At 35.9% G+C, this 26,817-nt stretch overlaps 2 protein-coding genes across 3 annotated transcripts in view; one reads left to right on the forward strand and one right to left on the reverse strand.

Annotated features, from left to right (window-relative positions):
• The window catches only part of CDK17 (cyclin dependent kinase 17), a 90,264-nt gene extending 63,454 nt beyond the window's left edge, over window positions 1-26,810 (reverse strand). The window contains exon 1 of one of the 2 annotated variants that reach the window (XM_005421608.3): window positions 26,555-26,810. The gene's annotated coding sequence lies outside the window, so the exon portion shown is untranslated. Of the gene's footprint in view, window positions 1-18,257; window positions 18,405-26,554 lie in introns of those variants that run through there. The other variant, XM_031057582.1, reaches the window with a different exon arrangement.
• The window catches only part of CFAP54 (cilia and flagella associated protein 54), a 125,988-nt gene continuing 125,768 nt past the window's right edge, over window positions 26,598-26,817 (forward strand). Inside the window, 1 exon segment of the mRNA XM_031057539.1 lies at window positions 26,598-26,672. Within this exon segment, the coding sequence (XP_030913399.1) occupies window positions 26,598-26,672 (75 nt within the window).

Raw genomic sequence — 26,817 nt, forward strand, 5'->3', positions numbered from 1 at the left:
GCTTGCTCAAACTTCACATTACCTCCTTTTAGTATAAACAATTCTCTACCTGAAGGGATCCAAACAAGTTTTGTGGACCTTGAACAGAGACCAGAGGAAGATTAAGAAACAACAACAAAAGGTTATATAGAACTGAGTCAGTGACAATACTTCCATCTTTACTCAGTAGAGGAGACAAACAGCAACCACTAAAATAGAAAATTGTGTATCTGCAAGTAAATGTCAGACCAGTAAGATAGCATTAGTATATAGAAAACCTTGAAAAGTAACAACTATTAATGTCAGTCAATAACCTTAAACCTGATCGGAATAATTAGGAAACACAACCTGAAGGACATGTAGTCTTCAAATTTATTTTTAATAGAATTATAAAAAGGTAAAATAGCTGCACCTAATGCCAGGCAAGCAACACTGATACCATCAACAAAAGCAGAAATTCTGTAGGATCCTCCTGCAAGCTACGTTTTAAAGACAGAGTAAAGACAGATGCATATTTTACTACAAAATCTCTGTTAAGAAACAGTCAAAGAATCAAACAGGATGTACAGAATACTGTTTCCAAATACATATTTTTCCTGGGCAGACACATTTGCCCTCTTTTGTTTCTCAGGCAGAAGAAAAAAGTGAAATTTTATATTCATCTTCAAAATAATTTCTTCCAAACTATAAACACTATCATTCTTCTGCTGTTAGAGCCCAGTGCTTACACAGTCTCATCCTGGCAAGCACGAACAGTGAGCCAAAGCCCTGCACAGCAAACCACTTTCCATTCTGGGTGTTAACTGCATTGCAGAGCCTGATACTGCTGTTACTGTCAATGATCTGGATAAAGCTTCCAAACTCTAAGATTTGTCTCACCAACAGAAAATGTTTTATAAAAAGATAAATTTAAATTTTTGCTTCTATATAGACTCAAATTCCCCACAGAATCTTACTTCAGCATCATATAATTTTATACTCTAATAAAGATCAGTACTGAAAATAAATTTTTCACTTGGAGATGTATTGGAGAAGTTTTGCTGTAAAACTCCACAGGAGGAAAAAAGAACCCTGTTATTATAATGTCACCAGATGACGTAACTCTCAAACTAGTCCAGTTGAGTGAGGATCACAGAATGGCTTGGGTTGGAAGAGACCCTCAAAGGTCACCCAGTCTAACATCTCTGCAACAAAGAGACACATTTTCAACTGGATCAAGGTGCTCAGAGCCCTGACCAACCTGATGGTGCATTTCCAGGCACGGAGCATCTACCACCCCCAGGGCAAACTGCTCCAGTGTTTAACTGCTCTCAGCATAAAATTTTCTTCCTTTTATCCAGTCTGAATCTTTTTGTTTAAAAGATTCTGAAATTCTAATCTGAATTTAATAATCTAATCTAATTCTAAATCTGAATTCTTTTAGTTTAAAACCACTATCCACTGTCCTATCACAACAGGCTCAAGGAAAATTTGGACCACTACCACTCTACAATGACAGAGACGGCCTTCCTCCCTCTCCTACTACACTCCTTCAGCAATTTTGTTCCCATAATGCTTTTTTCTTTCTGGAATCTGTGTGCTGGGAAGAAGAGACACAAAGACAATCCACGCTACAGTGGCACTAACATTCAAAACTAATAAGACAAGTGCAAGAGCAACAGATGTTACCTTAGTAATTTTTTTTTAATCTACTTTGTTCTTTGTTCCTTAGCCTCCTTTGGTTTTTACCCCTGTATTCAACCCTTAAATATATAGTACAAAGTCCAAATGACATCATCTGTCATCTCATAGAGTAAAAGATCATGTTTTGACTGATATAACAGAAGGTCTGTTGCTTTAAAAGTTTGGAACATGCTACTCTTTCACCAAACTACTGTTTCTATGTCCAGCACTTGAGCTGATCTTGAATTACACAGCTCAACAGCCTTGGAAAACAGTATCCTTTTGCCAAAAAATATTTTTTAAAATAATATTACATGTGTTCTAAGGCAAGCTTGCATTTGCGTTACCACCCAGGTATGCTGCCTTTCAACATACCAAAGCATGCTGAAGAGTAACCAGGAATCTTCCCACTGCAGTTTATTTCCTTTTGGTAACTAGGATCCATTAGCTTGAAATTAAACAGTCCAAGAAGTTTCTAGTTTTCACTTGTAGTAGTTGTAATTCAGATTTATAGCTTTACTTGCTTTAAAACTAGTCTACATTACTGTTTAATAAAAGAGAACCCAAGAAAAGACCTTCAAAAGAACCAACCATCTGTCTTGTTAGCAAAGCGTAAAATAATCAGGTGCTACCATACTGAAATTTATGTTGTGCATCTTGAATACAGTTTCAGCACAACACCTGATAATCACATCTACCTTTAAAGCGAATAAAGCAAGCTATGTGTTTTTATTAAGAAAAACTAACTACACTTGCTCTTAAAGAAGGTTTCTTAACTAAAAACCACCAAACCTTTAAGATTCTAGTCATGCAATTATTTCACTCTTACATTCTGATGAAAACTTAAGAATAAAAATCTGCCAGAGTGTCACCATGAAGTGAGTCTTAATTTTTTATCTCCCTGGACTCTATCTTTTTAATACAATTTTGTAACAAGACTTGAGAATGAAACTTCTCATCACCTGAATGGTAAACCAGAATGGTAGAGGCTTCCATCAGTAGAGGCACTATAACTGTTTACTAAAGTAAACTGTAGGTTTGTTTCACAGAGAAACAAGATACACATGCCCAATTAGGAAATTTCATGCTTGTATTTAGTAACAGTAAGCAAACCTTGCTAGTTACAAAGAAAGACCGGTTTTAAGGAAGGCTGGGTCATGGTAACCATGCAACAGGGAAATAAAAAACTGAATTTTCTGTCTACTGAATTGTGCATGCTTCCTTCTATTGAACTGTTGACATGCACTCTCCTTTCTGCCATTTCTGGTTTTAATCATATGAAATAAACCGTTGGATTGCCAACCAATCTGCCACCTAAAGGTATATTGTATATTCATACAGCAAATGAACTCAACTTTTTCTTCCCAACATGGTTCATGTTCCATAGGTACTATCTCTAACAATAATCCTCTAAGCATTACCATTTCTTGCATCAGAATGACTCACTGGAACAAGCCATACCCTTTGACCAAATTTACTGGAACTGAGCACAAATCTGAGGTTCTATTTCCAGACCTTGTTACTTTAAATGCATTGAATTTAGAAATTTCACTTAAAAATACTACAGACATCAGTTATTTGGATTAATCTTATGGTGTCTTAAAAAAAAAATTCTTATAATTGTAATTTCAAACAACTGGGACAATCTCATTCTAAATTTATTGGGATATTTGTATCTTTTATTCCACACCACCACTGAAACTCACAATAATTGTTTCTCTAAGGTCCACCTCTGAACACAGTATGTCCCTAGCACAGGTTACAAGAAACACTTCTTGAAGGGATTTTCACCAGGGTATTTAAATTAATTTAGATATCATCTAGGAAGTTCCCAGCTCTTCAAAATGATTGTTATTGTCTCTACAGCTCAGATTCTTCTTTCACTATGACGCTATGGTGACTACAGATTGTAAGACATCTACTTTTAGGTTTTTTAATTCAGTTGGAAATAAAATTCACCACAGAACAAAACCAATATTGTAATACAGTAAGATAATGAATGTTTACAAAAATCCTTTCAGAAATTCTGAAAAGTTGTTTTTAGAGCAGCCATGAGGGGAAGGACTTGGGGGTGTGAGTGAATGAGAGACTCAATGAGTCTTGTCAATGTGCACTTGCAGCCCAGAAAGCCAACTGTACCCTGAGATGTATCCAAAGCAGTGTGGCCAGCAAGGCAAGGCAAGGGATTTTCCCCCTCTGCTCTGGTGAGACCTCACCTGGAGTGCTGCATCCAGTTATGAGGCCCTTGCCACAAGGAAGATGTGGACCTACTGGAACAAGTCCAGTGGAAGGTCACCACCACGACCAGAGGGCTGGAACATCTCTCCTACAAGGAAAGGCTGAGAGAAGAGAAGGCTCTGGAGAGGCCTTTTAGTGCCTTCCAGCACATATAAGTGACCTACAAGAGAGCTGGAGAGTGACTTTTAACAGTGGCATGTATTGATAGGACAAGGGAGAATGGCCTTATAGCTGAAGGAGGGTAGATTTAGATTAAACAGTCCAAAGAAATTCTTTAAGGGTGGTGAGGCAGTGGAACTGGCTGTCTAGAGAACTTGTGGACCACCTCTGGAAGTGTTCCAAGGCCAGGTGGGATGGGGCCTTGAGCAATTTGGTCTAGTAGAAGGCGTTCTTTCCCATGGCAGATGGGCTGGAACTAGATGATCCTTAAGATCCCTTCCAACCCAAACCATTCTATGATCCTACATAATCAAGAGAGCTTTGGATCTTCACAACTTTGCTATCTCTACTGTTGGAAGTAGAGTCCAAAATGAAGCTATTTATCATGAATAAAGATAAAATAGTCACAAATTGTTATATGGTTATGAAGTATTTCCCTTCTGACTTCATTAGCTTTATTAAGAAAAGATAAGTAGGAGAAACTTGATGATGGCAGCACATGTGGCAGGCATGTCCTTCTGTCTGATGAATTGCAGTAGAAACATAATCACCTTTGCTTTATACAAAAAATACAGAACATACTCAAGTTAATGATAGTGAAGATGGTTCCCAAGACACAAGACCAGATTTGCTAAATTAAACAGGTCTTGCTAAAAAAATCCTACTTAATTTCCAGAGAAATAATAAGTAAATATATACATTATCTTGATATACTGTTACTGAAACCAACCAAACAAAAGAAACTGAACAAAATCTCAAACTAAAATCTTTGAAGGTGGCAAGCAACCGAGTAAACATAAAAGAACTGCACAGATTATAATGTTCTAAACACAATCCTAACCTCATTGTGATGTCCACTTTAACAGCTCAACCTGTACTTTGCAGTTCACACTATAATTTATATAAAAGCTACTTCAATTGTCTCTTCAGCTCATCAGCTCCAATTCCATTCTATCATATAAGCTACTGAAGAGAAATTATGTCCTATCACTATGCAGTCTTAGGGAAAAGAAAAAAAGAATCACCTATTTTCATTGTTAGTATCATACCAATATTTAAACATTTACTAAAAAAGACTGTAAAGCAGTACATACAAATTTTTTCTTGTTAGGAAAGTTACTCTGGAATCTACAATGAAAAAACTGCAATAAAACAAGTTCTAAAGCTAAACATATATTGATGCTTCCACGATAAAGCAACTACAGCACTGGAGAATGAAGTCTGAGCAAGGAACTGCAATGGGCAATGAATGACAGATGCAAACTGAAATGATAAGTGAAGAGAAAGTGAAGTAGAGAAAATACTCATAAGGTATCGAAAAGCAGTGTGAGAAAGAACCAGAGTAAACTGTATGCAACAAGTTCTCTCACCAATAAAGACAGAAAACGACAGAGATTTGATCTACATTTCAAGACAGTAAACAGGGTATTAGGCTGCTTAATTACTAGATCAAAAGCCCACACATTCACATGATGCACAGCACTAGAGTTTTTCAGCTTTTCTGTATGAATTTGTTCAAAACACTCTAAGCATAACTCTGTTTCAAACTTACGCTGAACAGAGGATCAACTGTGCTACCACAGCCACCACAAAGCTGAAAAGCAGCATTGTTGCATGCTCTGATCAAGTCAACAGAAGTGTTATTATTTGCTTACATTTGATCTGGATCAAGTTTGCACCGATGGGTGATCCTGCAGGGAGAGTAATGAACAAATCCACTATTGCTTGGAGGTGCAGCTGGCAGCTGAGGCACAGGAGCCCATAAAGAGAGAGCTGTACTGACAGCTTTCCAGAGTAAAACAGCAACCACAAAACCCTATGGCTCCCTGAGCAGCCTTATTTCACACATCAAAGAAACAAGGATTTGCAAGAAGTCCACTTATGGGTTAACACTCTTATTTTGTATTTTGTTGTAAAAAATCTTCTCCACCACTGAGTAAAATTTTTTCCTCTTTTTTATTTCTATTGTTGACCTAATTACCTTCCCACTGAAGTCATTAAAACTCCAGTCAACTTCCCTAAGAACCCTTGGACCAACCTAAACCACCTCAGACTAAAAGCCTTGCTTTAAATTTCATTTGCGAATGAAACTTCCTAAAAGTTTCCATCAGGTCATGAAATTCTATTGTAAAATAGGAAATTCTGTTTTCCAAATCTTTACTTTCCAATTTCTCGAGTGTTTTCAAGAAAAAAAATTTCAAGAATCACTTCTAAGTTTAAGAACCAAGACCGTCTTGAAACTAAGCCTCTCTCTTGCATAGGAACAAAATTGTTCAGTCAAGATACCATTTTCCTCTTTACTCTGACAGTGTCATAGGTTTTGCTTTTTATTTAACTTGAAAAAATTAGTCAGAGCTCTATGAAGTGTCCAGCCTCAAGAGGCTGTTCCTTCAGAAATCAGTCCTAAGAAGGGCACAACAGTCTAAAGGACAAAGTCTAGGCTAGTTCATAGCTGTGAAGTCTTCTTATAAAAATAATGCAAGAGAGAATAAAAGTGATAATATATCTTCGTGCTATTGAAAAATATACTAATGATTTGCCTCATCTAATTAGTGAACCCTTAAAGTGCCTATGTCAGGTTTTAATCTTTAAAAGGGAATGCCACACAAGACCTCCAGTACTTCAACGATCTCTGGTTTTCTTTACTGTGCACAGGAAGTCTTAAGTCAATGCAGTGTTACTATCTCCTAAAAATAATTTGAACATTTAGTCAAAGGAATTATGACTACTTATACCACAGAAATTGATCTCATTTCTCAGAGACACAAATATATAAAGCAAGCTCCAGTCTGGTATGCTCTTCATTTATTCCATCCTCAAAAATGGTGGAAAGTCTAAAAGCGTGATGAAACAGGAAGTCAGGCCTTGGGAAACTGAAGTAAAGAATAAAGCCTAAAAAGATTTATCAAGCCTTCAAAACCCAAAGAGGAATCTTGTTTTATTCAGAAATAGGTAATATTCAACATTTTTTTAACAGAATTGCAACTCATCTCCTGCAGGTAAACCAACAACAATGTCTTTCTTTCTCAGAAAGAGCAAAAGACAGAGCTGTGATTTATGAGGATGCCAGCACAAAACCAAAAGCCAACTCTTACACAGAGTAAGAAACACAGAAGTATGCAAACCTCTACACTGTCTAGGTAAAATTTTCCATGTGTATTGCAAATAAATTTACTAGTTTTGGTAGATCAGATATATTTTAAAGAAAAGGCATACCACTTGAAAGTTATTCAGTTTTAATATAATGTATTTTTTTGCTCTTAAACAGTTTGCTCTGAAAAACTAATTCTTCTAGTCTGTTTTTAAAACTAGACTTCCTTGCCTGTAAAATTAATGTACTCCTTTAAACTATGAAGTAGATCACTAACCAGACATTACTCTGCCATCTGTTGTCCAATCCCTTACCTTAGATGGCCAACTTAAATTTCATGGAGTAGAACCTACTCAAAGTAAAAATACTGAAGTGTGTTATTATTTCTAATTGTCTTGTATGCTGCAAAACAGTTCCTTTAATTTAAAATAACAAAAAGAGAAAAGTTGAGAGAAATATGACTCAGCCAATTTGACAGGAACATTTGACATTTTACATAATTTCAGCATTGTCTCAATGCGTATTTATAACTGGTTTTGAAGCAACTACAACTACAATTTCTGATACAATAAGATACTAACCTGCAAGGAATTTTTGTTTGACTCCATAAAATATTATATACACATGAATACACTAACAGTTGTACAACAGCACATTGCTTAAGCATACATACTGGAATTCATTTCTTGGAAGCAAGATTGATTGTTTTTGTCAATGAAAAGTAATACACTACAGCAAAGGCCTGTATGGCCACCACTGATGATTTTTCTGTTTACTTTTGCAATGCTTCACATTTTATAAAACTATTTTAACTTCAGCAAAGGAACAAGACTACATGGAAATAAATGCATTATTACTGAAGGTACAGTTACTCGAAACGTTTGCAGTATTTGATCCTAACAGATAAGAGCAGGTATGGCTAAACAATAAATGGAAAAAATACGTAGCAGTATAGACACATTAACCAATTACTTGATCCCTGGAAGTGGACAGCCTCACCATTTTGCCACAAATGGATAAATTTAACAAGAAAAATAGCAGTATGAAAAGAAAATTGTAACTTCACTGTACTTAGATGCCCACAGTTGAAAAATATGCCATCAAAAACAGTACTTCTGAAAAGAAAATAATGTAAACAATGTATCCATAAGCTAATCTTCAAAGAAGGATTTGCTCTGGATAAATGTATGCATCAATTCTCAGTTCCCTGTAGGGATCATTTAAGTCATCCAGTAAACAAATTGAGATTCAATGCTAGGATCAAAGTTTTCAAGGAACTGCAACATGTTCAAAAACATGTTCAAAATAGTTACAGATCAAAATCAAACAAAGAACAGTATAAAGTGGTCAATAAGTCAACACTACAAAAACATACTCATTTTTCCTGACAATTTTCAGGATTGATTATCTAGCTATAAATTCAGCTACTTGTCCAACATCAAAGCATAAAATATGAATGTTCTTTTAGAATTCATTTTTTCCATCTTTTCCCCCATTATCTAATCTATGATTATTTTATCTTTTTGATAGGATCAACAAATATTAAAGCCATATTTAGAATTACAGAACAGGCCATTCTAGGATTCTATGAATCTTAGAATTGTTTGGGTTGGAAGAGATCTTAAAAATTATCTAGTTCCAACTCCTCTGCCGTAGGAAGGGATACCTTTCACTAGACGAGGTTGCTCAAAGCCCTATCCAGCCTGACTTTGAATGCTTCTAGGAATGGGGCATTCATAGCTGCTCTGGGCAACCTGTCCAAGTACCTCACCATCCTCACACTAAAGAATGTCATCCCAATATCTCATCTAAAACTATTATCCATTTTAATCCATTCCCCCTTGACCTGTCACTACATGCCCTTGGAAACATCTCTCCATTTTCCCTGAGGTCTCCCTTCAGGTCCTGGAAGGCTGAAACCAGATCACCTCAGAACCTCTTTTCCAGGCTGAACAATCCCAATTCTTTCAGCCTTTCCTGATAGGAGAGGTGCCCCATCCCTGTGATTACCTTAGTGTCCCTCCTCTGGACTTGCTCCAACAGCTCCATGTCCTTCCTGCGCTGGGAGCCCAGAGCTGGATGCAGCCCTGCAGGTGAAGTCTCACCAGAGCACAGCAGAGGCAGAATCCCCTTCCTTGTCCGGCTGGCCACACTCTTTTGGATGCAGCCTAAGGACACAGCTGAAGTTCACATCTTGCTATTACAATGGAAGAAAGCAAATGCATTTTGCAGGTGCTCCTAGTCTGATCCAGATTCCATTATGATGGACACTGCTCAGAAAAGTATTTTCAGAATCTTGAGTATGCCTTAGGGGTAGTGAAGTTTTTTTGTGTGTTCATCTTTTTCTCTCATTTTTTTAAAAATTTTAATAAAAGCATCGAAAAAGGAAATTGTGAAGGCTCTTGAAACTTGCATGCAAGTTGAATCTGGCTGTGAAGTAAAAACCACAGCAAAAAACCCCAGTGAATAACCTTCCAACCTTTCAAGTAAAATGAGGAAGAACACTGATAATGGATTTAGTCTCTCAGCCCTCCATGATCTCTACAGAAAAATTCTCATGCTTAAGACAGTCTTGTTTTTTAACTGCATGTGTTTACAGTACCATGAGTGCCTTTACAAAATCCACACAACTAAGCCAGTATCATTTAAAAATACCCTCCTTATGTAACAGTACTTTAATATGCATTTCTGCTGTTTAGCTTACTCTTCCTTGTGTGTCAAAGCTTATTTCTGATTGCACTAGATATGCAAGGAATTACGTTCTCCTGAACTGCTGAAGGTAACCTTTCTGGATATAAAGAAACAGATGCAGTCAAATAAGCAAAGCTACAATGAAGATTTGAAATAAAAAGAACAAAACACTAATCTGTGAGAGGCTCTTACTGACAGCATCAGAAATTGACTACTCTCTCTCTACTGCTTAAATCTTGACAAATATTTTTAGCCTTTTTTCCCCCTTTTAGCTTTGATTTTAAAAATTTCCATTTTCATGCTAGCCTAGTTTGTTTAAACATCAGCTATAAATTTTTATTAGAAATAAAAGTAACCAAAATAGCACAATTACAAATGAAAAATTGCTAAAAAATGGCAAGAATTTCACAGATCTATTTTTAACATTGATAGATGCTAAGCGAATTACGTAGGAAATCTTACCCTTTTCAGGATACGTAAGAAACACATGAGAAATCATATCATTTTTCTCAAGTTCCCAAACTTGAGTCAGGTAAGTTATTGTAAAGAAGAGCTGAAGAAATTAACAGAGATCCTAGCAAAGATATACACAATCAAATTCTTTTGAAAAATAAAGATCACATTTGATTTGGTTTTTTTGGTGAAAATATGTAACTTGCAAATCTAACAAATTGTAACTTAGCAAATCTGAAATATTGAATCAATTTATCAACCAACAAAATGTTCAGCCCAAGACCTCATTCCCACGAATCAATAATTATCATATAGACTGGAAAATCAACTTTCACCTTAACCTTAAAACTATGAGTTTTCTGAATCTAAATAAATACAAAACAAAAACAAAAAAACAAAAAAAAAAACACAACACAAAAAGGAGTACTTTTTCTTCCCTCTCTATTTTTGGTATTATTTGCCTTTTCTATAAAAACTTACATCTGAATCTTGCCATTAGACTGCCAATATGAAAGTCAACTAAAGCTAAAACTCATTATGCTTGTGGACACTGTTGTCTAGAGAAAAACAAAATAACCAAGTTAACAAATAAATAAATAAATAAGAAAAAGGCAAAATTACTTGGCTTTCCAGATTGGGGGTGGGGGGAAAAAGAAAATTTTAAAAAGGCTTGGTTTACAAGCAATTTTCTCATTCAGTAGAATAAAGTATCAGCAATGCAACACTACCTGTTTTCTAACACAACTCTCAGCAATGATTCAAATGGAGATCATGACCACATAAGCTCATACACTTCCCTAATAAGGATGTTTTAAGCTGTCTGCCCCCACAAGAAAAAAACCCTACCAGCCTAACAACAGTGGAGAGAAAGGTGTATCAAAAGAATTGTCCAATATTTCTCCCCATGTAACATTTTGATACCTCATATTTCAGGACTGACAGTGGAATACTTTCATTTTAGATTTGAAAACTTGTAATATGATAGCAGGTGCTGACAATCTAACAAAACACACAGTTTTCAAACAAGTCCTTGCTTTGCACAGCCTCAGCAAACATCTCAACTTCAGCATGACATGGACTATTTTTATTGTATGTATTTAGACTGTATTTCAAATGGTATAACAAATTGTTGGGGTAAGGGGGAAATAAACATTCACTGGCCATTTGCTGTCACAGATCATGAAACATTAATTGTTGAAGAAAAAACATTGACTCCAGTCTCCAAATGTTGAAGTTAAATGGAACATTGAAAAGTGAAAGGTTTTTAACCTGCAGGGAATAAATAACTCATGTCATGGAGGGAGATGGCTTCTAAGACTTCATAGAAAGTTTTATAACATTTTCTGCAACCACTTCCAATGAAAGGCTTCTGCCAGTAGCAATGTGCATACCAATTACTCCATAGGCAGCTCAGGTATCACTGCTGCAGTGACTGCAGTACACAGAAAACAATGAAAAAGATCACCACAATCCACCACAAACTATTTCCCCTCGTGCTTTTGTTTAAATTGTTGCCACCTATACTGCCCTCACAATTATGCTGAGGCACAAATAGAATTATAAGCTTTCACAGTTTAGGATTTGACTGAGTTTTTAAGTGCCTTAGCCTCTTGCAATGAAGCAACCAAGGTATCAGGTGCTTCAGAATTGCAGGTAGTTTTCCATTCTGCTTTAATCAAATGTGTAATATCAATACATGCATGTACCCTCTGCCCAGCAACATAGATGTTGCCTGGCCCCCTGAAGATAGCACTTCAAGAAGAGAGTAATTTTCTCACCCAAAACAAGAACTGCTGTCTTACAAAACCAGTGACTAATCTGGCCTGTTTGTTCTCGCATTTATTTTCATTTGAGCTTCTATCACTTTCTAATTTTCTCTTTTTTCCCCTGTGTGTAGGAGGAAATCCTACCCTCTGCTGACAAAAGAGATAGTAGGATGTAGCCATTACTCATGAACTAACAAGACAAGCTCCTCTTCATAAAGCAAGAATTTGAGAGAACCTTACCAAGGAGAAATACACACACTTTGCTTTAGTGGCAGTAGGGATGAAAATACATTTTGAACTCCCCATGATGCCTCTGCCATCACACATCTCACATGCTGGAAATCTGGATAAGAAAGCACAAATGCTGTACGTGCATGCAGAGCATGTTTCCTAGACTCATCCCAATTAGTTCCTTCCCTTCTGTTTCCTATCACTTGAATAAAAACATTGGGAAGGATCCAAATAATGACATTTCTGACAGCATAAAAGCAAAGACAGCCGAACATTACCAAAGTATATCTGAAAAAAAGCAAGCATAGAGGGGCCTCTGTTACCACCACCTAATTCCCCATTACATGCTTCCATGAACTTTAAGCAGGTCCTTATAACAAAGATAGCACGATTCCCACATACAACAAATTCTGTAGGTATACATCAATTACCTTCCCGAGAATTCATCTGTACCTGTAACAAGCTCAAAGAACTTCATTAAGTAGGAGAGACTAGGAAAAAAAATACTGAACCTACAAACCTAATTACACATAGCTTGCAAATTTCAGATACATGTAGAGGACAGCTCTCATGCATTTGTATTTATATACATTTATGTAATTTATATACATTTATATATTATATATATTTATATACATTTATATAAACTACAGCTGATAAAGCTATGCCTGAACAGCAGCTTCTCCCTTCAAAAAGAAACAATTAACAAAGTCACAGTTAACTTCCCAAGTAAAGTAACTGAACATACAACTAGCTGATAATCTGCTAGCAAAAGCTTTAAGCTTTGAATTAAAAAAAAATAAAATTAGCTACTTGTCTCAAATTAGATATCAGCAGAAAAAAAAGCCAGAGTTCACCTGCTGAATGTCAGTGACACACACAGAGCCATGATGCCCTAGGAATAAGACTGACTGATCTATACAAGCTGCCCTTTCCCCCACATCCACCTTCCACACCTCTTTATCACTCTAACCAGACTTTAAAATGAAAAACCCTATAATTCTATCAAAGAATCTCCCCTCTACAAGGTTAACATAAATATCATTGATTTGTTTTTGAAATATGTATTTATCATTAAATTTGATTTTAAATATTCAGGTCTGATTTACTTACAAAGTAAAGTTGGGATCAACTCTCTTTAAGCCTATTCTTGCTACACATACTGTCTACATGCTGTGGAATCTACTACAACAGAGCAACACAAAGCAGGTATGCTGCTTATTTCCACACTAGATAGTGCTTACTATTGAAATGTGATAGAATTATAAACAAGTACAAAAGTAGAAAATACTTTTACTTGATTAGAAACTCCAATATAAAGAAAATTAACCTTATAAAGGCTCATGAGTATCCTAGCAAGATGATGTAAAATATCAAAATGCAGTAGTAAACTTTCATTTGGTGAAAGACTTTTGAGATACAAACCCCGAATCCAAAGATTAATAAACTAAGCTATGTGTGTGGCATGCCGCTGCAGTTGGCGTATGCAGAGAGCAAGAAAATTTTGTAAGCCAAACCTAAGGATTTATAAACACTTGAAATATCTTGTATCAAGTCTTTGAAATAAACATTTTTTCCACAGACAAGGGGTGGCAATGAATTGAAACAGACACTGCCTGTCATACAAACTAGTGAGACACCTAAAGCAAAACTTTCCATTCTCAGGTGTAACAAACAAATCCAGTTGTAAATACTGTGCTGAACCCCTTGTACTTCACAATAAAATAAAAGTAAGAATTGGGATCAGAGTCTGCTACTATCAAACCAGTATTACTCTATTTACGGCTCAATACACTACTGAAGCTTAATTTCTTGTGCAATCCATGTTTTACAAACCACCAGTAAAAATTCTCATTGAATGTATTTCCTTAAGACAGCAAAATAAGCCCAAAAACCAGCTTTTTTGGATATGACTTAAAGGACTGACATAGTTTATTTCACAATTTATTATGATAATTGAGAAATGGTTAAAAACTGTTTAATTATATATTGCACTAGCTGACATTTATTAAAACAAGATGAGGTTATGCATGAGGTTTAAAGGTAGAATAAATGTTTCTTATTAATAAGGCTTGTAATGAACAGGTTTTCACTTCATTTATGACCAGAGTCAAAGTATCCTCTGTGAGAATTACCTAATTTAATCACCAAGTCGACTAGAAGACCAAAGGATCTCCCTTTGTTTTGTAGTACACTACATGCACTTTGCAGAGCATCTTGGAGGACAAATTGAAAATGTGCCATTTTTTGGAATGTGTAGGTCTGATGAACAGCAGTCTGACACATTAGTGCTTAGGTCAACGAGCATATACAGGAAAGAGCTTTGCAGCAAATAACTCACATAATAAAATGAGATGACAGAAGGGAAGCCATGGTGGCCACATCCCTCTCCGTGACACAGCCAGGCTATAAAGAGCCTGGTCCCCACCATGCCCTGACCCAGTCAGTCTCATACCCTCCAGGATAGGAATATCACTCCCAGGTACCTGTACTCCTAGAGAGGCACAACCTCTTGAGACAAAGACTCAAACTTGGGTTTTAATTCAGATTATTTATGTAGATCTGACTGTATAAATAAAAACACCTAGCAGACATTGCTATTCTCTTAAACGATACTAAATTAAGGTGCATAATTTTGTTAAACAGTACGTCACATGCTACAGATGAGGTTAATTTTAGCATTGTTCACCATTTCATACAAAGAAGGTTCACTTCTCCCTTTAAAATAAACCATTAATTTTGAATAATGACCAAAAGCGGTTTAAAAATACTTTCTCTTTAACCCAACTAGATGGTTAATACTGCTGTTTCGAGACTGGAAATCTGAGACATCAATTTCTTTCAGAAAATTTTTAATTTATTTAGTGCTTGTATTAAACTTCTACTTTAGCATGACAAAGACTTTAATATTCTTTATTCACACAGCAGGTAATTTCAAAGAGTGGTCCATGCAGCTGAGAATGTAAACACATGGAGATATTGCTGATGACAGCATTTAGGTCTTAGGAGAATTCATTTACTCTCTCAAGTGCTGCTAGACAATTCTGGGTAATGAGCAGCGAAAATACTGAATGAAGTATTTATGATTTACACAGTATAAATCATATTCTGATATGCCAGACATGCATTTATAACATGCCCAACACACATTAACTAATCATGAAGTGTGCAACAAAAGTAACTGCAGAAACTGCTGACAGAACATGCTCTTGCATGTGTGAAGAATATGTGGTTGCCTTTCTTTACATCTCATTTGCCTTATAAAAATTTCACCCAGGCATAAAATTGCTCCTCCTTTCAATATACATGAAAGTTTCACTAAGGAAATACCTGAAACTTTCATTGCACCTTTCCAGTAAGAACATTTCCAAATACATCATAAATAGGATTTTCAATAGTCCAAAATTCAAAAATCGGTCACATTTATTGGAGTTACTTTCAGACTCCTTACATGAAACATACAAAGGCCTACTAATGCTTACTGTAATGTTAAATACTTTCTGTTTTCTACAAGGTCAGAATGTCTTTCTATCCATTTGCCTTTCTCTTTTCTATTAATTTAATTAACATTAATATACATCATATTTCCTCCTTTTGCTTGTTTGAAATTAACAGTTAAGATAGAACATCATTTAAAAAACAAAACTCAAGATAAAACCCCCTTCAATGTAATAGATAGACTGTCCCTAAGTAGCACTTCAAAATGATACAGAATTAAGTAATCTTACAGGATAATCATGTACTGTTTTCACACACAGCTTTCCTTGATCAGAAGATACAAGTTTCCATCTTTATTTTAACAATACAAATTCGTATGGCAAATCTCATGGATTTATTTAAGTAAATAAATTTCTGTGCAACATATGTATCAAAACGCAGAAAAGAGTAAGGAAAACCTGGGTGAACACACTGCAGTAATATCCAATTCTGGATGAGTGCACAGAACACCATGCCCTACCTGAAAAGCTCTCTTTTGGTCCTGATTCCCACTTCTGACACCTTCTGTCCCCTCTGCTACCCAACAAAACCACTGCTAACCCTAAGGTTTGGGTCAAAAACACAACAGAGCTACTCATCCAAAGAGGGCAAAGGGACATTATTTAAAAAAAGATGTATCTCTATGCTGTAAAATAGTGTCGCTTTTCTGTATTTCAGACTACTTAATCAAAAAGCTTCCTAGACTTTCCAATAAAGAGCCATGATAACTCAATCCAACTGGAATATTACTACCTAGCAGAAAAAGCAAGACTTGTGCACACTGTAGAAGGAGCTTTGACAGGAGTCAAATGAGAAGACCATCATAAATGTCTCCCACTTCTGCACAAAACAGAACATGTTATTTTTCCAGAGCCTCTTATGATCACAGAGAGGCAAACAGTTTTAAACTAGAACATAGCACAAGAAACACAGCCAAACACCACAAAAAAATCTGGAAGAAAATTAACCCACGCGGTTTTCTTAGTCCCTTTCAAACCTTTGATCATAAGAGAAAAAAAACCCTATTATGTCATGAGGATCCACTAACAGTTAAATATATTACCTTTGGGGAGTGGCACTTCTCATAAAAGTGACTATACTGAAAAGGAATTTTCTCTGTCAACAATTTTGCTTCCTGTGCTTTATCAGACAGTTCAGGCTTTTTTCCTCCTTCAGTGTCAAAGACCTTTGCGGGGGGGGGGGGGGGTTTTAACAGCCTACTATTGGAAGCCTTGCATATCAAATGCAGGTAAGAGGAAACATTCCCTATGTAAGACAGTTAACGGGGCTGTTTTCCAAGTCTGTGTTTCACATCAGGCTGGAAGCAGTGAAGTTACATATTATGTTAATTCTATATGAGATATGACTGAAGAGGCCCCATGCAATTAACTACACTGACACATAAAGCATTAATGTAGATGAAATAATCCAGGTTAGATTCATTTACATTGGTATAAACAGACTGAGAGCAAGGTAACATCTAGCCATAGAAACAGGAAAAACTAGGCAATTCTGTCAGTATAAAGGTGGCTTAGCAGTATTTTATACATACACTGTCTTTGCTTCTCCTGCAGTTTTTTCTTAGAAATATTTACTAAAATCTATGCCACTAGGTTTTCACACACTGTCAGGTTATTATTTCTATTGACAGGTCTCTGCAGACAACTCCACTAAGGCTGATTTTCAAGGCATTCTCAGCACCTATACCCTTAAGATCAGTATCTTAAAGATGCCTCAAATTAAACAACCAAAAATTGACATAACACATCCCTACGTATTTTTTTAGCTAGTGATGCACTTCTTTTCATGAGAAATGACTAATGTCACTACACAAAACATGTTGCAGTTACATTTTAAAATATCTTCAACAAGTTTTCTAAACTAGCATATAGAACTTGGCAAATAATGTCAACCAATCCAAGGAAATCATTCTCAAAATTTAAGTAGAAGAAAATTTCACATCCTATCTTTCAAGTAAAAACACAAAACAAACAACAAACTCTGAACTAAGATACAATTCCAGTTACCAAAAGCAGATATGACAATCCAATCATGTAAAGATGTACATTTACCATTAACTTAATGCAGTATAGTATCATTAAAAAGAAAAGAATGAACATCAACTGCAGGTGTAAGATATGCTCAAATCTTCACTTGTCTTACTTTATCACAGAGCACATATATTCAAAGAACAAGGTTCTCCTACTGCAAAAAACAGATAATTTTTATTTCTCCTTGCAATCCTAGTTTCTGAAATTGCCAGAAGACATAACATGAACACAGTTCATTCAGGAACCTATTTCAATATTAAAATATACTATCACTACTACTCACATGACTAGAATTTTAAAATGCTAAACACTTGCAAGCAGGAGTGATGAATAAAGAAAAATCTGCATGTTTTACTGCTTACATAGTGAAAGACCTAAATGCATAAGTGGGGGAGGCGGAAGGGGGTGGGAATTGATACTGATCATCTTTAGGCACCTGAAGCACTTAAGAGAGCATACCAGTGCTGGAGACATCTTACAGTTTCCCACCAGCAGGAAGAAAATGCTTGGCTCCATCCCCCAGCCAGTCTCTCTCTTCTTTCTTCACCATCAACTTTGTAATGCAGACAAGTGTGAAAACCTCTTCAGTTCACTGATGCAACAGAAATGATTTGGAAATAAGTGCTTAATTCAACTCAAACTGTAATGCTGTAATACAAAAAAAATGGTTCTGATGGGATCTCTCCAAGGTAAATGTGGAAAGAGGGGTGGCTCTGTATTAAGATCTCTGGATTACCCTCTAAACCTATTTCTCTCTATTGGTTACAGAGATACACATTTATTTTAAAAGGCACAATGCAAATCAGTCAGTCTGGCATAATGCATATTTTAGATGTGAATAATTTATTTACTGAAAAAAAAATTCATGTTTTATCTACCCACTGCTAGAAACAGATGATTAAGAATATAGGTATTTTATTAAGATGCAGCTACAGGTGAAAATGATCACTAGCTATCCATCTATGCCCAAATTAAACTTTAAACAGTGACAAACATCTAATGACTTAAATCCTTCAATTAATGTTTACCTCTTCCACTACCAGAAATATTCACAAATACCAGGAAGCCAAAGCTTATTATATAAGACCACCACGAACAATTAAAAAAAAAAGTCCCTTTTAAAGAAAGCAGGTTCAGAACACTTAATTAACAGCGCTGAACACTTTATATTTTATACAAAAACCATACTCAAATACATTTTAAAATACTAAGTATTAGAAACTAAGCTGACTACCAAAGCATATCAAATCTGTATCTTCAAAGAACTTACAATCTGCTTTGTATTGCTTCTAAAATACTAAAATTGCATAATTCAAGAAGAAAGGCATATAACTACTGAAGAAACTAATTGCTATACCCCATTATGTTGTTTCCCCCATGCAGCCCACAAGAGAAAAAAAAAAAAGACTGGTTAATAACCAAAGGCCACCTTCTGACTAAATAAGTTTTAAAGCTCTTTTTTGGCTTATGGATCAAACATTTTTGCTTTGCAGAATTATACTGAGATGTATCAGAAACAAGCCTCCAAAAGACATTTAGGTTAACTGTATTCCCTGATAAACAACCCAGAATTACAAGCAGCAGGTTTAAAAATACTGTGACTTGTGCAAATGGGAACACTGTTAAGCTGTTTATCTTGTTTAATCCTGAAGGTAAATAGCATAAGCTTCAAAATATTTTTCTTCTTTGCCATAACCTATTGAATCACATTTACAGAGGTAATGAAACATTATGGAAAATCTCACATTTTTAGAACTGCCTCTGAAATTGCTTTCCTGAGTATTATACAGGTCATTATCCTCAAGACCACTCTGTCTGTAAATTTCACTATAAATTTCAGTGATTTAAATCCAAACTGTGGCTTCAGTGATGCCAATGATCTCGTCTCTCCCGAGGTTCAAATCTTCAGAAACAAAACAAGAACCCTGCACAACTCCACTACCAGGCCCATTTTAAAATATGTATACTATAGTTAAGTAATTTTTTTATTGTTGCATCTTCCAAATATTTTCAAACTCCTACTGTAGTTCATTTTCAGCTTATTTAGTTCAGTTTTAAAATATTATTTGCAAGAAAAAAGTGTAATTTTTAGTTTCCTTAGATGTCTTTCATCCAACACTAATTATTTCCACATCAAAAATCCTATTACATTTCATAACTCTCACCTCAAACATGTACCCATACTAAAAATTAAGAATATATTTTATAAGATAGATCAGTAATTGTTTCCACACTGCGCCTTATTACCCAGTAGCAAATTAAGTTTCTGAGCTGCTGTTTTAAACATGATTTTTAAAAGACTTTAATGCAGCATATATGATTGATATATTTAGCAGCTGAGCACCTCCTTTCCTCTCTGTACACAGGAAGTTTCCCCTCCCATCTGCTCAGGATATTTAAAAAAATAAATAATTACAAACTGCTGTTTTTCCATTGATACTGCAGAAAGTGACTATTATTTACCTGTAAACATGAAAGTAAAGTTGAAGCCAAACACACAACGTAACCTGTACCAGCTCCCTGACAGAGTCACAAGACACTTACTGGTACAAAGGCAGGAATGTGGGGATGAGAGCAGCAGCCAGCAAAGAGGAAAATCACTGCAGCTTTGAGCGATAGCGCCAGAGTTATGCCAGGTTGAACTCTTCTGTGGAGCAAATAAGTCATTCATGGGCAGCAGCAGCCCAAGCTTTGTCTCTCATAGTCATATTGGAAGTCTTTAGTTTTATATTTGGGTTTCAGAGCAAACATAAATAAGGTGCATTATGAAATAGACACATGCTTTACAAGCAGATGCTTGAACCATTTAGTATGATATTTATGAGACAGCTTTAAGACTAAATAGCAGCTAAGCAGGCAACAAGCCCCCTGCACATGTTGGTACTCTGCTGCTGTTTATGACAACCAGATCTTGACAAAGAGAAAGGACAGAGGAAGACGCACTGGCAATAAACCAATGACAGACCAAAAAAATGCCTTTTAATTTTCACCAGTTAAATTATATAAAGCCACATCTTTTTGGCCTACAGAGAAGATTTATGAATGCTACACTAAGAAACTCAACTTCATTTCAAGACATACAGAAAACTGATGGAAATAACATGTAATCTATTCTTTCCTGTTTTTCCTCCTCCTGTGTACTACCAATTATATTATTGATTACTATATTTTCAAAATAAAAGCTCTCCCTAAACCCCACATACTGAATACAGATCAACACTCACTATCTGTTCTGCATTATACATGAGGAACTACTCCAAACCTTTACAGAAAAAATACCCAAACTAAAAGCTAATATTAATAGCTGCATATATTTAATTTAGTTATCAAATATAACTATTTTATTTTAAAATTTAATACATGTATACAATCTTTTAAAGCCTGATATAAAACTCCACATAAAGCAAACAAACAGGAAGCTGCCACTTTTCCAAGCACCCATCCCTGTAATGACCCATTCTTCAGTGTCTATTGTTTTTCCAGTTTTCTGGAGCTACAGGAATAATGGGCAATTTTCACTGACTTTCACTTTATTAGTTATTTATTATTAGTCAGCCCAACAGCTGACACTGAGCAGGTTTCCCAGGGCTTCTTCACCAACGTACTTTGACACTTTGATGATGAGGAGCCCTCATCACACACAGTTACATAACAGTAACTATTTATAGGTAACCACTTGATTCACATTATCCACTGGGTTTTAAACCATTTCATATATTGTCACTTGATCTATCATTTTAGTGCCATAATCAAAATGCCACGTAAGAGCCAAGTAAAAAGTTTCAGTGACGCCTGTCTGCAATATCAAAATATACCACGTGAAGTATTTAATCTTATCAAGAGAACCAGACGTTAGTTTCACAAGATCAGTCCTCTATAAATATATGCTGAGCAACAGTTGTTTTCTTTGCTTAACCTCCTGCTCTACCAATATCCATTACTGTGCATATAACTAGCTCCTAAAACCACTGAAAGAAACCTCAGTTGTGCTAAAATCATGTAATTTCTCAGCGTTCTGAGACATACTGAGAGATATGGCCAGCATTTCCGCTCCAGAAAAGTGCCCTACCAACCTGTACAACTCTTAGCTCACAACTTCAGTGACAGCTGTTTAACACCTTCAGGTTCTCTTAGGAAATGTCTCAGAGAACCACATATGACTATCAGCTAGTTTACTTATGAATACAGCAGTATTTCATGACCATCAACTTATTCGAAGAATATCAAATTCTTACATTTTCTTCAGCTTTTCTAACTGGCTAATGGCTTTCTTGAGACAATTTCATCCTAAAATACACCTAATTGTAACAGTTGGTAACAGCATGGGCTTTCCTCATTACAGACTTTGGCCTTTCTTATCATTCATATTAATTGACCTCAGGGTCAATTTCTTTATATTTTTGTAAACTGGCTTCTTTACGTTTTTTGTAAACTAACCTATAGACCATAACTTTTTAATCCAAACAGTTTTCTCTCAATTACAGGACAATGGTTTTGCTGATTACTAATATTCTTTGATAATTCTTAGTAATCCATATTTTGCAAAGATACTTATTTCAGAGAACACCAAGTAACTGCAAACCTCACGAAATATTAACTTTAATGACTGCTGTATAAAGACACCTTGCACATACCTGAACAACATTCAAACAAAGACACTTCCATATTTTAAGAACAGGAAGTCAGAAATACTTGAGAAAAGACATTTCTGAAAGACTACACAGGTCATGACAGTTGACTATGATATTACTGTCTCAGTACAGCTACATGCCTGCAAAATGCTCTAATCGACTAACCAAAGAAGAGAATGTCACGATTCTGACAATTTTTACACAAACTGAAAGCATCCAAGTGTTCTTACTGAAGCTGACAAAATGCACATGTTAAAAATCAGAGACCATTGTGAAACTCTACCAAACCTTTAAAAACAGCAGCAGTCAGAGAATGGAGTACAATTACGAGGTACAGATAATAATTAAATGAAATATGATTAGAGGGCACAGAGTAACATTCACTTAGGCAAAATACCTCGGAAGTTCAACCTAAAATCAAAGACAGGCAAGAACTGTAGCTAGGAGTGCAACTGAAAGACATGTCACTTCTCTGTTCTGGTATAATAACACAGCCCTGATCATCTTAATATATGCAAAACCAGTTGTTCCAGAGATTATAAATAAAAAAAGAAAACAAAAAGGTCATAATCAAAACGTAAGATACAACTGCCCTTCAGCTTACTGCATTTGCTATGTACTACTGAAATAAGCAAACAGAAAATTGTCCTGAAATTCAGAGAACCTTTTCAGTATTGAGTTAAAAATGTTATAAAGTTGGTATTTTTCAGTCTTCTTAACATCATTTTGCCTAATTCTGTCTTACTACATGAAAAATTAAAATGTGACTCAACAGCTGTTTCTTCTGCTGCTGCATTGACAAATGCTGCTTTATCACATTTCTTTTTTTCCCGACACTTGTGCTTAGGCATAGCACCCCTGATAAACTGATGTTTCCTAGTGAATGACATTTCTAATCCTTTAAAAGCAAGCACTACACCACAAAAGCCCAAATATCCTGTAAAGCACAGTTACAACCATTCCCAGTATCAGTGTGTCCATGGTACTTTATAACACAGCCAGGTACAGGGTATAATGATCTCCAAGGATGTGGCTAAAGCCTTACTACCCAAGGACTGATGTATCAAAAACTGGTCCACTGCAAATTACCTGATTTATGCACTTCTTATGCTCAATGTTTTCCATATAACATGATCAAAGAACTAAAGAACTCTTTTGGTTTCCTTTCCCAATGTTCTCATGCTCCAAGTTGGCAAATCAGCTCAAGTACAGGTCTTGTTTATGCCTCGTGACTATCAGTGGTTTAAACTGCTGTTTGTACATGTTCTAATTAGCCAGTTCTACTAAACTCTTGACAGCTGACATCACTGCTCAAAGAAGTTCAGGAAACCAACAAATCTGGAAGAATTGCCAATCCATCGAGTTAGTAAAGAATGAGTATCTATGAATTTGTATTCAATACAGAATTATAAAAATTCATTTTTTTCCAAACAAGCATTAACTTTCACTCCTTTTCAAATAAAAGCTGTCAAAAGTGCATCATGACTCTTCACAAAATACACGGGAAAAAAAAACATCCCATACCACTAGTGGGTGTTACTGGAGAAAGCCCTGTTTCATGGGAAAAAACATTACCAGGGCCCAAAAGGAATAAAAACCAGGATATAAAATATCCTGAAAGTTTTAAAAGGCTGCTAGGCCTAGACTTATTTTTAAAAAGCAAATTGTTGTCTAGTGATTAAAATAAGTAAACATAAAATGCTTTTACCTCTATCATCCATGTTGCTACATCAGTGTGTGAGCAGGCACCAAAAAAAAACCCCAAATTCCAATTCTTACACTCAGAAGACAAAAGCCATTGCTATAATTATGTGCATTGCAAAATAAGGCAGTGATGGCTAACAATACACTGGTTTAGTTTGTTCTTTAGATGTGAACCATAACTGTCATGTAAACACTTGGCATTTTAAAAGCATTTTTACATGCTGAAGTTGTAGTGTATTATATAAAATTCTGAACTGCGACCATTACAGTGGTGTCCAGTTCCCTCAATAGCTATACAAGGCTTGCTGCAGAAATAAAAAGAGTAAGCATTAGAAAGCATGCAGCTAAAAAGTTAAGATATTTGTAACTTAAGAACTGTAAGCCACACTTAGTGAGTTTCTAGCCCATGCCAGAAAAGCTTTATAATAACTGAGCTTGATTTTTAAACATGATCTTGCCCATTTTCACATTGTAACATATAATGCATTCAACAAATACACAACTAGTATATACAACTTTTTAAAATAGAGCTCGTTTACTTTCTTGGACAAAAAATAAAAACTGATTTGTATGTAGAATATCAACACCTTCCACTTAAGATGAAAAGAGGGTCAAGAGCAAACTCTTGGAAAGATTTTAATGTTGACTGTTCAATGAACCAGACTTCAACAAAGCCTTTCCCAACTGCACTTCTTAGGTGCAATTACTCGAATATACTGCTGGACAGAAACTTATTAAGATGAGTATAACATTCTTTTTTTTTTTCCTAGCAGCAGGTAGTCATTTAAGAAATTACAAGATTTGTATGTTACTAGGCCATTCAAAAAATTCTGCATCCTTTTACTGTAAGAGCTCCATATCGCAACAGTAACACATGCAGACTGAGCATCTTAACATCCCTGTCATAAGCTATACCATATTTACACATTGCAGTGTTAGGCAGAAATTGAAGCCAGAGCCATTCAGGGGAAATATACAGCTATGATCTGTTTCTCAATTTAAATTATATTTGCAATTATAAATTAGGTATTTCACTAAATGCTAGTGGCATTTTACATATTAAAAAGATCAATTAATGCACTGCATTCTTAGCCAAGCCTAAAATAAATGACTCCCCACATTCAAACTATAATTTGCTTCAGACAACATGGGCTTTAATTTGCAAACTCTTCAGTACGGATGTAGGCAGAACCCACCTCATGATTTGTGTACAGCTCCATCCTGGGTAAACACACAGCTACACAGCACAGTATGCAAATAAAAGGTATGAACCTCACTGCGTTATCCTTCCTAAAGATTTTTGTAAGTCAGACTCATTATTGTCAAAGCAGTATTTAAATTATGCCAGGGAAAAAAAAAAAAGCTTTCATCTTTCCAATTTAAGTGGCCCTTTTAATGCCAAGTTAACATTATAATGGTTTGTCTATGTTGGAGAATTAAATTCAGTTTGTTCTTTCAAGCACAAACAATTTTAAAGGAAAATTTTCACCATGTATTCAAACATGTGATTTTATGTTTTCATATCTGTTACTTCTACATTAATTATTCAAAACAAGCCTCTCTCATGTCACTTACAGAAGTGCAGATGTAAATAACAAGAGCTGTGTGTGAATATACAGAATTCTTATAACAAAGCAATATGGCAATTTCTTTAACATCTTAAGCACATAAAATACCAGATCACCTACTTCCTTTTTTCCCCAATTCTAATACGAATAACAAATCTGAATTTGGTACTAAGTCTAATTTCATAAATGTTTTCTTAGTATTTAACCTTTGGTGATATAGTTTCCAGCTCAATTAATACAATAAAAAAGCAGGGGGGAGAGAAGTAATGGAAGAACGTCAAACCCGGCTTGCTCTTGTAGCTACATCGTGATACCTACAAGAATGTTGCTATTGATCTTCTGTTAAATTACAAAAGAACAGAAAATATTCACCAAAATTTAAAAAAAAAAGGAAACGGATGCTTTTTAAATTACTGGGTTTGTATTATAAGTCAGCCGAATTTTGCTCAGAACACCATGACACTATTAACGACCACTAGCAAAGTGCCAAAGACAGCAATGAGTTTAAAACAACTAGAGCCAGCTACCAAAATTGTTGCAGGAGAGACAAAGGGGATCAAGGTCAACATTCTTCTAGCGCAACAGCTAATCCACTCATATGAACATGGTATTGGCACGGGTGGGCGTAACAAATTTGCAAGAAATGTAAAATATACATGATCCCACCTGATTTTCCCCGTCTTTTCGAGAGAACCATTTTGCTCTCACTGGTCTCAAGCCATTACATATCTGAGCAAGGAAGGGGAAGGAGGAGTTCACAGAAGTTCAGGGTCAGACAATGTTCACGTATCCTGTCACCTTCTAAGTCAAAGCTCAGAGCAGAAGAACTCTTATGCCACGCACTGAAACCTACATATTTTGGGTGCGCGTGTGGGGGGAGACCTGCAATAGGAGCGATGTGTCATACGTGCGGAGGCTGCGAGCAGAAGAGCTGTCAGGAGAACGCTGCCTCGCTTGAAGAGGAGGAGGCGGTGGGGAAAGGACGGTGACGAACGCAGGATCACCAAAAAATCCGGCAGTGCTCAGTGGCTGCCATCCCCGGCTCACCCCTCGGCCCGGCTTCGTTCGGCTCCCCTCGCAGAGGGCTCAGCCTCTCGGAGCTGCCCCCTGGCCCCG

Source organism: Geospiza fortis, unplaced genomic scaffold, assembly GCF_000277835.1.
Source record: "Geospiza fortis unplaced genomic scaffold, GeoFor_1.0 scaffold186, whole genome shotgun sequence".
In the NCBI taxonomy this organism is placed as follows: Eukaryota; Metazoa; Chordata; class Aves; order Passeriformes; family Thraupidae; genus Geospiza; species Geospiza fortis.